At 37.1% G+C, this 16,953-nt stretch overlaps 1 protein-coding gene and 1 pseudogene across 1 annotated transcript; one reads left to right on the forward strand and one right to left on the reverse strand.

Annotated features, from left to right (window-relative positions):
- The first annotated feature begins 3,245 nt into the window (after positions 1 to 3,245).
- LOC133667995 (granule-bound starch synthase 1, chloroplastic/amyloplastic-like) lies at positions 3,246 to 7,380 on the forward strand. Its single transcript, XM_062087722.1, has 14 exons — positions 3,246 to 3,406; positions 3,788 to 4,143; positions 4,237 to 4,317; positions 4,447 to 4,545; positions 4,668 to 4,757; positions 5,112 to 5,175; positions 5,261 to 5,361; positions 5,455 to 5,564; positions 5,672 to 5,915; positions 6,000 to 6,176; positions 6,267 to 6,458; positions 6,584 to 6,670; positions 6,749 to 6,877; positions 6,986 to 7,380. The coding sequence occupies exons 2-14, from the start codon at positions 3,802 to 3,804 to the stop codon at positions 7,100 to 7,102; spliced, it is 1,833 nt and encodes a 610-aa protein (XP_061943706.1). The 5' UTR covers positions 3,246 to 3,406; positions 3,788 to 3,801; the 3' UTR covers positions 7,103 to 7,380.
- A 4,989-nt stretch (positions 7,381 to 12,369) lies between these two features.
- On the reverse strand, positions 12,370 to 15,265 carry LOC133672935 (cellulose synthase-like protein D2; annotated as a pseudogene).
- Between the last annotated feature and the right edge of the window lie 1,688 nt (positions 15,266 to 16,953).

Below are 16,953 nucleotides of genomic sequence, written 5' to 3' on the forward strand. Positions count from 1 at the left end.
ATCATATAATCCAAACACCAAAGATTTAATTGAGTGCTTATTTAATTACAAATCATTAGAGATATGTTATTTTGTAAGAGAAAAAACAAATAATAATATAGATTATATATATAAAAGAAAATCAAGAACCGTTAAATTAGTCAGTCGATCCATAAATTGATCCCACCATACAATGGTTCAAGAATTCTATTGAACATGGAATTTAAATCCTCATAATAAATACCATTTTTCGCAGATGAAATGAAATTTAGGTCCTTACAATAAGTTAATGGACAGACTTTCTCCTAAGATACTGTTCTTCAATTCCCTTTATTACATGAATGAAATGACATATTATTTATTGTACTCCTAAGTAGACAAACAAGAATGTTTCACCTAACCGTCAATTACCCTCTAACCAAGTTTACCAGACAATTATAGATTCTTTCAATATCTACCATTCGTGGCAACACTTTAACCATTTTTGTTAAGGTTTGTGTAAGAAGATAGAAATATTAACAGTAACAGGCTAAACATGATCATGAATCCATCACCAGCTGTTTGATCTCAGCTTGGTATCTTCTTTTCCGAGGATATTTAAGAGTTTAATAATGATTATTTGTTAAGGTATTTTTTATTTAGAAATATATTAAAATAATAATTTTTAAAAGTATTTTTTATTTAGAAATACCAAAAAAAATTAATTTTAACACCCCTGGAAAAGTATCCTAATTTTGGTATTCCACTCACTATTGATTTTCTTCATTTGCATAAGAAAACATACCAAAGCAGCAACTACCCAACACCAACATTACCGTTGTAACCAGGCAAAAGAACAGACTATAGGCAGAGCCTGTTACCATTCTGGTGAAAACATATGATTTTGATGAAGTTTTGCAGCAAGCATGAAATCACAAATTGGGTTGTTAGATTGCTTATTTTAGTGCAGTGATTATAATTGTGGTAAGGTAATGATCGGTTTTTTTCTAAGATAAATTTGTTTGAAAATATATTAAAATTATTTTTATTTATTTTTTAAAATATATTTTTAAAACATTAAAATAATTTAAAATCATAAAAAATTATTTTTTGAAAATACTTTTTAAGAACAACAGCAAACAAGTTTCATGTCACACTCCCTCCATTAAGTGCCATAAACTAATGTAACACCCAACTCAACAACCACAATTCTAAAAAACTTCTTGTTGTTCTTCACATTTATTAAAAAAGAATCATCATGCATACATCAAATCTCGAACCACATTCGATGCCTTAAACAGGAAAGTCAAAGCGGCCCCCACCCCCAAATGTTTAAAAATGATTATTTTTTTTGAAAAATTTCAATTTGATTTTTTAATTTTTCATTTATATAATTAAGCTCTTTTTAAGCTCAAATAGAAATCCAATTACATATGTTTTGGATGTGAGGGTTGAATTGAAAAACAGATAAAAAAACACAAGTAATATAGATTGTGACTTTAAAATTTATTTTAAAAGTTTATTTTCATCCTTCATCTTTTTTAGTTATTAGGTGAATGATTTCTATAATTTTAAAAACATACATTTTGATACTAAATTTTTTTAGTCCTTTTTTGAGTGGAAAACAACGAAGAAATTGTTGAATTCTGGCTTAGAGAGAAAATTGTCATTAGAGAAAGATTTAGACTACCAATACAGTCTATTTTTATGTCAAAATATTCCAAATAATGAGGAGGGTTAAGATTAAGTGTTTTTTTTACCTTGAAAACACCTAAAAAAAATATTTGAACTTGAAAAGTTTTTTTAGTTTTGGGTTGATTTCGGGTTTTGGGGTGATTTTTTGGTATTTTTGGAGGCCATTGATTGATTCAACAAGGTTTTTAGAGTGTTTTCTAAGTGTTTTAGATAAAAAAAAATGGATTGAAAATGAATTTTTGGATAAAAAAATCATGTTTTTTGGCCACACCAGTTATTATATGATTATTAATTTATTTTGATTAGATAATTGTATGAGTTTTTTGATATATACTTTGAATTATTTTTTTTAAAAAAACAACATGCATACCCATGATTGTTTTTTAACCGAAAAATTTATTACCGGTGGTGGTGCGTGGATAAAATAGCTAATAATAACTCTTATTGTAATATTAAATATCTTGATCTATATCCATCTCTCAATTTTTTTAGTTTCTTTTTGTTATTATTAACTATTTTGTTATTTATAAAAATAATTATTAATTAGATACTTGTATGGTTTTTTAATTTATATTTTGAATTAAAAAAAAACAATGTGCAAACCCATTGTTTTTTAAAAGAAAAATTTACGACCCATGGCAGCACGTGGATAAAATAGCTAGTGTGTGTATATATAATGTTGTTAATTTGTTATAATACTCTCTGTTGTTGTTAGGTATCAGGTACCATCTATAGAGAATTCGAGATACAAAATGTCAAAATCGAGTTTTTTTCCCCTTTCAATTATATGTTTTCAATTCCCTTGGATTCGTTAGAAGATTGAGTGAGTGGATCTTGACATTAAAAAAATGAAGAAAATAATTGTAAGCTAAGGCATAAAAAAAGAACTGTAACCAAAGAACGCCAAGGAATGATTACAATCCCAACGTGAACCACATTTTTTTTTTCCTGTTTTTTGTATTTTTTTCTTTTTATTAGAAGATTTTAGCCCTTCTGTATTTCATAAATATTTTTTAAAAATTAAATTATTTATTTATTTTTTAAAAATTAATATTTTTTAAGTGTTTTTAGACCATTTTGATACGCTAATATCAAAAATAATTTTTAAAAAATAAAAAAATATTATTTTAATATATTTTTAAATAAAATACATTTTAGAAAAATAATTACAACTACACTTCTAAACAAACCCTTTTCGCACAGTTTTCTCTTACCCTCATATTTTTTTTATTTGATTTAAGATTTAATTTTCCCCTCGATTTCTCTACCGTCCATTTCGTAATTTTTTAATACAATAAAATCTGACTGAAAGCAACATTGATGGACACCAGGTTTGGAAAATGTTGACACTAACAGGCAGAAACTGTAAGACCCACTAGCCAAGACATGACACACTTCAATGTCGTTTCTGCCACTTGATTCCAACCCTTCCAAAAAATCTAACACTGTAACCACTAAGGACCCCAAATTTGTAGCATATTCTTCTTGAATCAAAATAATCATGCTTCCATGGTGGGTCCAAGTTTTCAAGTGAATTATAGACCGTGAAATCAATCTCAAGGTTCCTGGTGATTTGGAAGTGACCGTAACCAGTACCATGATGCCATGTGTCGTGGCACGAGTTACTATGCAAATGCTACAAAAGCTCTTGTCTTTGGTCACAGAATATTCAATGAATCACTCATTCACTTCTAAACTTAGCTGACCTCAGACCACTCTATCATTCTAGTAACAAACTTCTCTTGTTGATCTTGTAAGTTGTTGATTTGCTTAACGTTTGCATATGTTTCTGATTTTGTTAACAACTTTTTGAGATTTTTAATGAACTGGTTTTCTTATGGTTTCAAAACAAAATCAAAGTCTAGAGATTTTCTTGCTAGTTTGTTATTGTTTGATTCACAAAGGTTGTAACTTGTATGATGGCTAGTACTATATATCTTGATCATTCTTTGACCTTAGTGTCACCATTTTTTACTTCTTTGTAATTCTTTCAGGTTTAAATTTCTTAGCTTGATCAATTTGTAGCTTTTTTTTCAAGCACCCCAGAATTGTTTTCCCTTTTGGGATGATCAACTTGGAGTGTTTAAAGAATTTGACAGGAATTTGGTTTTTGTTTTTCGGTTTGGATTTGCAGAGCAAGAGAGAACCATGGCAAGCCTGACTGCTTCACACTTTGCGCCAGGGAACTCATATGTGAGCAGCCATGGATCAGAAACAACGGAAAATTTTGGTCAAATTGGGTTAAGGAGCCAAAGCATGACTCACAGTGGTTTAAGGTCACTGAACATGGTGGACAAGCTGCAATTTAAGACTCAAGCATTTGCAAGGAAGTCTGTCAAAAAGGCCTATGCTACTGGGAATGACACTTCTGGAAAAATTGTTTGTCTACAAGGAGGAATGACTGTGGTCTTTGTTGCCACTGAGGTAGCTCCTTGGAGCAAAACTGGTGGTCTTGGTGATGTTCTTGGTGGACTCCCCCCAGCAATGGCTGTGAGTAGAGGGTTTCTGATACTTAGTTTCATCTTTGAAAAATGTCAGGCACGGCTTGTGTTTGATCAGTTTTACTGTGGTATTGTTGTGCAGGCAAGAGGCCACCGGGTTATGACAATCTCTCCACGATTTGACCAGTACAAAGATGCTTGGGACACTTGTGAAGTGGCGCAGGTAATTTGTCATAGTTTTTCTGTGTTTAAGAGGGCTCAGCTTTACTTTCTGTCTGTGCTTTGTCTCCTTGCCTGTGAAGATTGTAATTTTTTAGGTTGTTTACTAAAATGATGAGCTTCTTATGGGCAGATTCTGGTTGGAGACACAGTTGAAACTGTTCGGTACTTCCACTGCTACAAGCGTGGAGTTGATCGCGTGTTTGTGGATCATCCCATGTTCCTAGAGAAGGTTTAAATTTCTGCTGATTGCTGATTCTTGTGTCTAAAGGCTGTAGTTCTTGCAAATTCAGATATTTGGTTGTCTTTTCTCTTGTTTGCTGTTTCTGATTCTAAATTAACTGGATGTTTAAGGTTTGGGGCAAAACTGGATCCAAAATCTATGGTCCTGCAGCTGGAGAGGATTTCCAGGATAATCAACTGCGGTTCAGCTTGTTCTGCCTGGTAATTTTCCGTTCCTTTTTCATGGTTAAAATGTTTCATGACTTGCATTATAAATATAAACTAGCACCATATCTTTCATAATTCATCTTGTTAAGCTGTGTAGAAGCTGGATAATGTGTAGACATAATCAAAGCATGTGTCTTCTAGTACAAACTTTCACCCAAGTAGGCCTGACTATGTGCAAGTTTCCCCATGCTATAAAGTTATTAACAACGAGTTAAAATGAATTGCTGAACAAAATTCATGGTAGTTTCCATCCAGTAAAGGTAGTAGATCAGCATCGTTATTGTGATAATTTTTGTTTTAGTGGATAGGTAAGTATATCGCAAATGAATTCGTTTGATTGTTTTTCAGGCTGCTCTTGAAGCACCAAGGGTTCTGAGCTTGAACAGTAGCAAACATTTCTCTGGACCATATGGTTTGTACCTCTTTACGAAGTTGTGAGAATTCATTTTCCTATGAATAAATTTCTCCAATGCATGTTCTTTTCTCACATAATGCAGGAGAGGATGTTGTCTTTGTTGCCAATGATTGGCACACTGGTCTCCTCCCATGTTACTTGAAATCAATGTACCAATCCAGGGGAATTTACATGACTGCAAAGGTATGGCCATTGAATTGAGACATTTAGAGTTCTGCTTGGCTTGGATGTCCGACTGCACAGTAGCTGACATTGTTGTCAATTCAATCATGACAGGTTGCCTTGTGCATCCATAACATTGCTTATCAGGGCAGATTTTCCTTCTCAGATTTCCCACTCCTAAATTTGCCAGATGAGTACAAGAGCTCTTTTGACTTCATGGATGGGTGAGGATTCTTAGCAGTTGATGCTTTTAGATGAATTGAAATGTAGTTTTATACATGTTTTGTGTGTCTCTCCCCTTTCCAAAAACTGAAGGATTTTATGTTGGCAGGTATAACAAGCCTGTGAAGGGAAGGAAAATCAATTGGTTGAAGGCTGGTATATTGGAAGCACACAGAGTTTTGACTGTAAGCCCTTACTATGCCCAGGAACTTGTTTCTGGAGTTGACAAGGGTGTGGAATTGGATAACTACCTCCGTACAACTGGCATTACTGGGATAGTAAATGGTATGGATGTTCAAGAATGGAATCCTGCAACAGATAAATACCTAAGCACCAAATATGAGATCACAACTGTAAGTGCTTTATAATATGTTTTAGTACCAAAGAATGCAAATCTGAAAGATCAAGTGGGTGATTTTCGGGATCTTCTTGTTCAGGTCTTATCTGCAAAGCCATTATTGAAGGAAGAACTTCAAGCAGAAGTTGGATTGCCTGTTGACAGAGATATTCCTGTAATAGGCTTTATTGGTAGACTGGAAGAGCAAAAAGGTTCAGATATTCTTGCTGCTGCCATTCCAATGCTGGTTAAAAACAATGTGCAGATAATAGTCCTTGTAAGTGTAAACTTCAACATCCTTTTCTCCTAATTTATGATGCTGTGATTGTCTACAATGTTTAATGATGAGATCTGTTGTTTCCTTCAGGGTACTGGCAAAAAATACATGGAAAAACAGATTGCCGAGCTTGAGAAAAAGTATCCTGATAAGGTCAGAGGAGTGGCAAAGTTCAATGTCCCCCTGGCCCATATTATCATTGCTGGTGCTGACTTTATGATGATCCCCAGTAGATTTGAACCTTGTGGTCTCATTCAGTTGCATGCTATGCGATACGGAACAGTAATTCCCTTTCTCTTTATGGAGCTACTGTCTTGATTCACTCCACAATTTTAGCATGACTTAGAAACTTCTAGCTACTTGTATTCGTGAAATATGACAGCAAATAACTGATAACTTTGCTGCAGGTATGCATTGTTTCCTCCACTGGTGGACTTGTTGACACTGTCAAAGAAGGTTACACAGGATTCCATATGGGAGCCTTCAATGTTGAGGTAAAAGCACAGTGGCAATTACTCTGTTTGATTTATTCGTTTCCTCTATCCTTGATTCTAAAACAAGATATTTTGCAGTGTGATGTAGTTGATCAAGCAGATGTGGCTGCAATTGTTAAGACTGCCGGAAGAGCTCTTGCAGTCTACGGCACTGCTGCCTTCAAAGAAATGATCAAGAATTGCATGTCCCAAGATCTTTCATGGAAGGTTAGTGACTAATAAGAATACAAGAGCCTCACTCACCTGCAGCAGTAATCGTTTTTAGTTCCTGGGATCAAAATAATGAAAAAATGAATTTCGGTTTGATACATGCAGGGACCAGCCAGACTCTGGGAGAAGATTCTGTTAAACCTAAATGTTACCGGCAGCAAAGCTGGAACCGAAGGAGAGGAGATTGCTCCACTTGCCAAGGAGAATGTCGCCACTCCTTGATCAACGTGGATAATACTTAATGGTGTCTATTTGACTACGTAAATGCATATTGATAAATTCCTACAATGTACAAGACAGTGACAGCCATGCCAATTGAGAACTTGCTGGGATTCTAGGCAGTCTGGCAATGGATGGTTTTTTGGGGAAGGCCAGATGGTGTTTGAGTCTGTATAAATAGAATTTGTAACTAACATCTGTAATGCCAGTTTGAGAAACCAGAAAAGGTTTATCAGGTTGCCATGCTTTATGGGGTAAATAAATATTTATCTTCTGATAAAGGTGCTTTTGCTTCGGGGATAAATTGATAATGTCCACTAACAAATGTAAGCTTGTAAATCATTACAAGTCTTGGAATTAGGCTGCGTTTGTTAACGCAACAATGTATTTGGTATTGTATTGCGGGGTTTATTAAAAAATTGAGTTTGAAACTCAATTTTTATAAAACAGTTTTTACAAGGTTTTTTAATTGAGTTTTGTAAAATTTTATTTACTTTTGCATTTCAAAAATATTTTAAAAAAAATTTAAATTTTTTTTATTTTTTATTTTAAATTGATATTTTTAATATTTTTAAATTCTAATATTAAAAATAATTTTCAAACAATAAGTAAGTATTTTAAAAAGCAATTATAATTAAATTTCTATCCAATATTTTTTATTATAGATCTAATCACGAATAACTATATCTTTTTAAAATCATAATTATAAAAACTAAAACAAACCCACATTTGCTTGCGGAAAGAAATCTTCTTTATTAATGAATTGCAGAAATCTAGATGAGCTGGCGAAAATCCCTGGACATGGCATGTGAATGCAACGAACCTTACGGATAAATCAGCCAATACTACAGCACAAGAACATGGTATCTCAGCAACAAGCCACACACTAAGCCTGGAAACTTTGGGTCTTATAGTCTAAGCTAATATAATGGCATATAATCTGAGAGGTAAATGGGATTTTCTCAGCCATGGTTGATGGATAAATAGTTTACAGGCGTGAACATGTTCACATTTAGGCTTACACAGCAGAAAATGGACAAAACGATACATCCAATCTAAATTGGAGCTGTGTCTTAGCATGCAAAAACTAGTCCAAAGATGTTATTTGGCCATAAAAACTAGTAAGAAAAATTCGAATATCAGAGCAAAAGGATTAGCAGAGAGTCATAATTCCGGTCGAAGAAATTTTGTGCCATCAAAACTTTATAATGGAACTATGCATTGAATTAGATCCTGTTTTATTTCCAGTGATAAATTACTAATGCACGCAAAATTCATTAGGAACCCACCAAACTTATATTACAGATGGAGAATGCAACTATGCAAGCCTGTGATTTAGAGGTTTAGAGCTAGTTCAGTTGCTTCAATATATCATTGGAATTGCAATTCCTATTGTTAGTACGGTTGGTTACCACCCAAAGTGTTAGGTTGGTTGCCATTAATGTGCAACAACCATTGACTATTGGCAGCCACCTTTGTTGAAGAAGAAGAGGAGTTGGCAGCCACCTTTGTTGAAGAAGAGTAGGAGTTGGCAGCCATCAATGTTGACAACAAAGCAAGAAGGTTGCCATGAAATGCCTATAAAAGAGGCATGATTTTAGAGAGCAAAATTGTGAGAGTTGTAAGAAATGTAGAGAAGAAGAGAGAAAGTGAGGGGCTGCAATGGCAGCAACCTTGCTGCCATTGCAGCAGCTGCAAATGCAGCAAGAGAGTTGATGAGTTGAGTAGAGTGGATGTAATCCTCCTCCTCTACATGTATTTATTGTATCATTTCCCTATCTATAATAAAATGAACCTCTCCCGTGGATGTAGGCGGATTTGCCGAACCACGTTAAATATTGTGTCAGTGTGCTTAAGCCTCCTATGAGCAACTATCAGTACATCACCGGTCGGAATTCCCAACAATTGGTATCAGAGCTGATGGTTTAAAGTGGTGTTTGATTTTTGCTCAAAAATGAAAGTTGTCAAAATTGTGTTTTGACCATACCACTGTGTAGAGGAGGCCGAGACGAAGCCACTGGTGAAAACGGCGTCAAAATCGGACGTCGGAAAATGGCCGCACGAGTCGGCGAAGAGACTGCCCAGTCAGCGTGCCACGTCAGCGCCAGTCAACAGACACGTCAGCGAACGTCAGCAGACACTTCAGCGACGGTTAACAGACACATCATCGACCAGTCAGCAGACACGCCAGCAAAGTGGGACCCACCTGCCACATCATCAGTCACGAGCCGAGCCGAGCCGAGTGAGCCGAGCCGAATTGGAGCCGAGCCGCGAGCCGAGGGACAGGATTCAGTGTAGCTGATCCTATGTGCAACCGGAGCTGAGATTGAATCTGAGCCGTTGATCAGGCCAGAATTGTTTTGATCAAATCTTAGTCGTCTGAAGTGCGATTTGGACGATTTCAGACTTGTTTCCAGCTAATTTGATCGTTCCGGATGCAATGGTACGGTCCGATCGTTGAGATTTGAGACCGAAAGTGGTGGTGGTGAATTATTAAAGAGAGATTGCCCAATCAGGAGGCATCTGAAGGTCATCATGGTGGTCGTTGAAGAGAAGAAGAAGAAGGTGCACATGTTTACCCAATTACATGTGCTAAACTGCTAAGTGGGGAGAATTTTAACTGACTTGAGGGAAGGCAAAATTGGGACACTCTGGACACCCGGTTATGTGGACAATTTGAGGTGAAGAGTGAAAATTGACGAAGACCGATCTTGACGAATCTAAGACCTTGTAGTCTCGCAGATGTTGAGAAATCATGTATTAAACCAGTATATTCCAGATCACTTGTAAAGGAAAGCCGCAACAAAGCTAGCAAATGGTTGTATATACGGAAAGACAGTACGATGGATAGATATGGCCTGAGAAGTTCTGTCTATGAGATTGGGTTTTAAGCGGGACCAGTGTGACCCCTCCAATCTTTCCTGGGAACTTGCTTAGTGGAAGGATTATCCATACGGTACTATTTTCGTATATATAGCAGTTTGTAATGAAACAGTTGAAGACTAGCAGGATGACGGCACAAGGGAACAGTTGGGTTCCGAAGGTTCAAGGATCTGATGGAGTGGTGATTTCTCCAATGAAGTTAGATTCGGTGATTGTGATTTCTCGAGGGGAGAATTGATGAAGACCCTGATAATGGAAGAGAAATACAACAATGGGATAAAGATTGACACCCTATTTTGAGTTGGACAAGTGTTGTGACAGGATGAGCTGCTGTCAAACATAAGCAAGGAATAGGAAGAAACCTGGAGAACAGAAATTGCACGAGGGCACACGGAGATTGTGCAGGAGTACCCGTAGGATCCAACGAGGTATTGTAATGAGACAACAGGTGTAAGGAGAAGAAGAGTTCCCAGATGAAGCTCAGAGCAGAGACTGTTAAAGTTTGTACAACAGAAAGTCTCTTATGCTCTTGATGAAGACAACAGGCGAAGACCTTTCCAATGCATGCAAGGATGGAAAGAGAGCTGTTGTAGAGGCACCTAATTAAAGGGGTGCAAACGCTTGTGATAAAAGGCGACCGCCTATGACGAAAGGCGAAGACACCAAAGAGAGTTGGTGTAGGTGGAGCTGTCAAGCAAAAAGGCATAGAAGCTCCAAACATAGAAATCGAGGTGGAGGATTGCGAGGAGTATACCGCAAGTTTTTCTTTCTATGTGATTAGTGGCAGCTATCTCTCCCATAGTGCACATGGTGGTAGAGAATTTTGAAGCCACTTTGAAGCATCTCAGCTGAAGGAGGATGCGACCGCCACATGCCAACGGGCGAAGACACCTTACAAAAGGTGTGAGGGCCATGATAGGAGCCTGGATCAGACCGCCCTATGACAACAGGCGAAGACGCCTTAGAGAAGGTGTGAGGGCCATGATAGAAGCCCCAGTTCAGACCGCCGCATGACGACGAGCGGAGACACCTAAGGAGAAGGTGTGTGGGCCATGATATGAGCCCAGTTCAGAACAACCCCAGAGCCGATGTGATGGCTAGATATAAGTGGACAGGTGTATAGATAGCCAATGAAGTGGCTATGATGAGTATGGAGACAAATGCAGGATTGACTTTCATGGATATTGCCCCCATGCTAAAGATCAATGAGCTAGAAGACATTTGCCTTGGACAATAAGTGTGTGACTTGTGGAGCACTAAGACGCGACTGCTATGAAAAAGCAGAAGGGCATGCGCAGGTTCCGAGAACGAGTTGACTCTTGTCAAGGTGGTGAGCTCGGTAATGGCATTGTAATACTCAGAGTATGAAGACAGATATGGATCAACCTTTAATGGGCTGCCCCCATGGTTGAAGGTAGAGAGCTACCTGGACTCTTACGACTAAGAGCGAGAGACTCACGGAGAAGTAAGGCGTGGTTCCTAGGGTGGAACAGAGGGCAGGCGCAACTCCTGGATGAGTAGACTCTTGGAAGAGTGAGCTCGTGATCATATTGAGATACTCAGATAATGACTGTCGCACTTGGAAAAAGAAATTTCCGTTTGAGGGGGTGTTGTAAGCCTTGGTGTAAGGCTTGATGAATTATTCCGGACCGAGCATGGTTGATACGCTCGAAGGGGAATGTTGTGTTCCAGAGACAAGCGTTAACACTTTTCAGATGTGAAGTGGCAGACCATCTGGTTGTAGTGATCCTTTTGTGTGAGAAAAGGTGTGCTTTGGTAACTCTGATGATTGAAAGGTTTGGCGAGTACCTATAAACTCGGCCACAGACGCTCTCAGAATGGTAAGCTTGGAAGAGCTGCAAGATGCAAGCCTGTGCTGAAGAAGCAAGAGGACAGTTGCCCCACATGAATGGCAAAGGGGGTGATTGTTAGGTTGGTTGCCATTAATGTGCAACAACCATTGACTATTGGCAGCCACCTTTGTTGAAGAAGAAGAGGAGTTGGCAGCCACCTTTGTTGAAGAAGAGTAGGAGTTGGCAGCCATCAATGTTGACAACACAGCAAGAAGGTTGCCATGAAATGCCTATAAAAGAGGCATGATTTTAGAGAGCAAAATTGTGAGAGTTGTAAGAAATGTAGAGAAGAAGAGAGAAAGTGAGGGGCTGCAATGACAGCAACCTTGCTGCCATTGCAGCAGCTGCAAATGCAGCAAGAGAGTTGATGAGTTGAGTAGAGTGGATGTAATCCTCCTCCTCTACATGTATTTATTGTATCATTTCCCTATCTCTAATAAAATGAACCTCTCCCGTGGATGTAGGCGGATTTGCCGAACCACGTTAAATATTGTGTCAGTGTGCTTAAGCCTCCTATGAGCAACTATCAGTACATCACCGGTCGGAATTCCCAACACAAAGGAGGCAGATGGATATTGCAATAAGTCCTGACCAAACATATACAACTGTTGATGTCCTCTCGTGTCTTCCCATAAGTCCTTTAGCAAAAGGATAGAGGTGAGCTAAGACCCAAAAACTGAAGAACACCCCTCCTAACAATTGACCCCATTGTGGATTGGCGCCATATATAGTCCTACAAACCCCAACAGCTATGCCAATCAAGTTAAGGATGATAACTGTGATTGGTGGTATCATCAGAAATGACCATTTGATAGTGTAGAGATCGGCGAAATCATCATCTTCATCACTGGCTGATTTCGATGTCATAGTAAAAGAGATCTCAATTCCTGCAATGACCTTTAGTAGTCCTTGAAGCACAGCAACTATGTGGGAGCTTGTACCACCGATCAACCAAAACTGTTCATTTCACCACCAGTCTTGGAGTTTGATGCCTGCCCACTTGATTTCAAGCCAGGCAAGCATGTTGTGTGTAATGGCAATGACTAGGAGGTATAGTAGGAATTCTATGTTCATAGTCTTAACAATGAAGTAACCAGATAAAAGGGAAAATGCAGGAAGGAAACAGTAAGCTATAAGGAAAATGGAAGTGAAAGGGTATAGTCCAACATTGATGTAAGCAACTCGCTGCAAAAAATTCATCCTGGGACCAGCTAGAAGAGGATTGTTGCGTGAGAAGAATATCTCAACAGAACCAGTAGCCCACCTCAGAACTTGGTGTAGCCTATCAGTGAGATTAATTGGTGCTGTCCCGCGAAAGGCATCCCCACGTTCACTTGCGTAGTAGACTGATCGCCAACCTCTATTGTGCATCTTGTAGCCAGTGACTACATCTTCGGTGACTGAGCCATATATCCATCCAATCTGTTGGCCCCACTCAGTTTTATCCTCGCACCAGCATGAGAATGCATCTATTGCCTCTGAAATTCTAGTTGCATCAGCTGGTTGTCCCGGAATGCTTCTAATATAACCATTTGCTTGTCTATCCTTGACATCTCGAAGATCATCCAGCAGTTGGATTGGAAATTCGGACCCTGGAATTGAATCTACGAAAGAGCCTGAATGTCCGAATATCTTTGGAAGTATATCATGGTTGCTTGTTTCTTCATTACTGTCAGTGTCTTCTGTGGTCTTCTCTACAGCAACAAGGAGAGGATCAAAACCATAGAGAGCAATCCTGCGAAAGAGGCATCCTGTGCCAACATAAACTGGACCCTGAAGGCCATCAAGTGCGGTCATGTTAATGTCAAAGAAAACTGTGTTGTGATTAGCATAGCTATCTGACAGGTCGATTCCTTCAAATCTCTGAGGAAACTGGACATAACAAATTCTGTCACCTCCACTATCCATCATGAAACATATTCCTTCTTTCATAGCTTGGGAATTATAGACGTAGTGGTCACAGTCAAGGTTAAGAATGAAGGACCCGTTGGATATGATGGCCGAGGCTCGAAGAAGGGCATTCATGGCCCCAGCCTTCTTGTTGTGATCATAACCAAGACGCTTTTCAAACTAGCATGGGAAGACGAGAATCCACTTCACTAAAATCAAACAGATTATCAAAATCAGTTGCAATTCTGTGTACTAGTTTATCTGCTGGGGGTTCTAACAACACCTGCAATGAAGGAGCTCAGTTTTAGCCAGCAGTATCATGCATCAGCTAATTTATAGCTAGTTTGCAATGGACTTTCTTGTATGATACTGGCATGATCTCCTCTAGAATGCTCAGGTGCAGAAACCATCCAAGTTCCTGGCCACGGGGACAAAATCTCTTCATCAACCACCATCCAAGTAACCTTCTCAGATAACGCCGAACTTTCCATTTCGCTCTCTTTATAATGCCTGATGCATCTGCTCTCCTCCTCAGAATTACAGACATCAGAACGTCGCTGAATTATGTAAGGAAGGGCATCGATCTGAACTTTGAACTCATCGTACTCTCGCTTCATGTGCCTGTGCTCCCTTACGAAATCTTGACGCAGCTTAGTCTTACAAGTTTCTCGCTTCATGTTGAAGTAAGATTCAGGGTTCCTTGGACAGATATCATGTTTCCGGAAAAAAGGGACCCACATTTTCGCAAATTTCGCTGCTCTGGCCATAGCCTCAAAGGTTAGAAGAGCACCTCCATCATCAGAAATGTAATAAGAAATTTTCTCTACAGGGTTGCAAGAATGGATAAGATAGTGTTTGCAGTAACAAGAGGTGGTTCTTTCTCAGGATCTGCAGTAGAAACAAAGACATCAATCCCTGGAAGATCAGATTTCTTCAAGACTTCAATATTAGCTGACCGATTAACAGGAAAGAGCTTGGGAAGCTGGTCAAGTAACCAAGTGAAAGCAAACCAGGTTTCACAGATGACAGACATATTATACATCCAAATTGCATCATCATTTGGGTGGTTGATCCTCCACCCCCAAAAACAATCCAAGAGACACCATCCGAAGAATGCTTGGGAGCCTGGAGGATTAGTTTATCAGTCAAGAGAGAGGTTAAAAAACCAAGATACTACATAGCAGAAAAACAGATTAATGTGAAGCCTCTGCAAGTTCTGATACATAAATGGTAAGACTAGAAAATCAATATATTGCATCAGAATTTAGCAACATATCCAATGTTTCAGAAACATTAGATATTGTATTCCAGAAATCTCAGTATCTGTAAATTTTGCATTAAAACTTGCCAAGCTTTCTGGTGCCCCACATTTGTACTGCCAAGCAAGCCTTAAATTCTTTTCTTACGAGTAAAGCATCATCATGCATGGTGATAAGAGCAGTGAAAGCTACTGCTTAGATTGACTTGCTATTTGGCACACATTAAACATGTTTAGCTTTCCCAGGACATCTAACCATAGTCTGTATTGCAATATCTTCATGATTATCTAGCCATGTTGAGGCTAGCCCCAATGAAATCTCAGTTTTCCATGTCAAGATTCTGTTCAAAGTACAGCACCTCGTTCTAATAACAATTAGCTTCTAATTGCTACTCGTTGTAGGATGATTTTGTTCACGATTTGCACATATACAGACAAGTGAACCTGATCAAAATCAAACTCATTAAGAAATCAAATTTTGAACATTAGAGGACACTAGATCATAAAAATCATCTGGACAATCCTCTGCCCAAACTCTTTCCTCAAACATGTTGTGTCTAAGAACATGTTAAACTTGTAAAGGAGAAAAATATTTTTTAGATCATCATTATTCCGTGCATTTAGCATGTGAAATAGGTGCCAAATGAGTAAACACACACATACAAAAATAAAAATATATAGAAAACATACACAAAGTTTGGAAAGTAATTTTATCACTTTTCGTTAAATAAACTGGCCTTAATTAATGTTATTAATTTCTGGAGTATTAATTTATCAAAGTTATATATATAATAATTGTTTTTTACAAATTCAAATACAAAACCTACCCTAACGGCCCTTTACGACCTGAAGAAAAAGCTTACATGTGTTTAATGGAATTTTGTTAAACGAACGAATCATCAGAAGCTGAAATGTCACCTTCAATAAATTTGACTGATGAAAGCAATGTTTTACCTCTCTACCACTTGTATTATGAACCACATATACCTCATAATATTAGCTGGCTTCTTAATGAATGGCTACCTCATAAAAATTATCTCAAAAAACAAAAAATCGGTTCTTACTTATCTATCAAAATGATCATAAAGCCTTTCTTTTTAATTCTTTGTGAGTCATAAAATAATATAATAGAGTTTACTAGCTCTTATACATTATGGGGTAAGATTCCAAGTTAATTTAAAAGTAACGTTTATGTTTAATAAAATAGATTAAAAAAATATAAAAAGTGATAAATCAAATAAGAATTGTTAACGGTGATTAAAAAGTGAAAAGTTGATTTTCTCTTTAAGAAGAAAAGGATAGATATAAATACAAATATTTCATCTAGGTTATTATTTTTATTTTTTTAATTTATTTTTTAGGTTAATTCTACCCATCAGGTATATATGATTTTTATTTTTATAAATAAAATGTGTCAATATAACATATTTATCTAATATTTAAGATGAAAAAACTTTAAAATAAGTTAAAATAATCTGTTTAAAGTATTATAAAATCATAGAAATATATAATTGAGAATATCAATTGATATTTTTAAAATAAAGTCTAAAAGAACAAATAAAAATTTAAAGAGAAAGTCATTCTCAAATGGATCTTGAAGGTCAGGCCGAGGCAATTACTTTTTTTTTTCTAAGAGCGAACCAAGCGTCATTTGCTTTTTTTTTTTTTCTTTTTTCTTTTTTTAATAGATGTCATGTTATCTAGAATGGCTGATGACTTGTCATCCATGTCAACAATTTTTTGTCACTTTTAGTGAGAAAAATTAATGTGCAAGTATTTTGATATCAAAAATCTATTTTTAAACATGTTTTTATTTAAAAACACCTTAGAAATATTATAAAAAACCTTAATAAACAGATATTAAAACCTAAAACACCCTTTATTCACTTTAAACACCTAAAACCAAAGCTAATAAAAAAACTAAATATTAGATCCTAATCTATTTATGATGATTCTAAAAAATAATTTAA

The sequence above is a fragment of the Populus nigra genome, chromosome 1, assembly GCF_951802175.1.
Source record: "Populus nigra chromosome 1, ddPopNigr1.1, whole genome shotgun sequence".
Lineage (NCBI taxonomy): Eukaryota > Viridiplantae > Streptophyta > Magnoliopsida > Malpighiales > Salicaceae > Populus > Populus nigra.

Bases quoted from the DNA above. Each gene is read 5' to 3' on its own strand.
- LOC133667995 (XM_062087722.1), top strand. From the start codon at position 3,802: ATGGCAAGCCTGACTGCTTCACACTTTGCGCCAGGGAACTCATATGTG. The intron at 5,916-5,999 runs GTAAGTGCTTTA...CTTCTTGTTCAG, and splicing joins CCAAATATGAGATCACAACT to GTCTTATCTGCAAAGCCATT. The intron at 6,459-6,583 runs GTAATTCCCTTT...ACTTTGCTGCAG, and splicing joins ATGCTATGCGATACGGAACA to GTATGCATTGTTTCCTCCAC.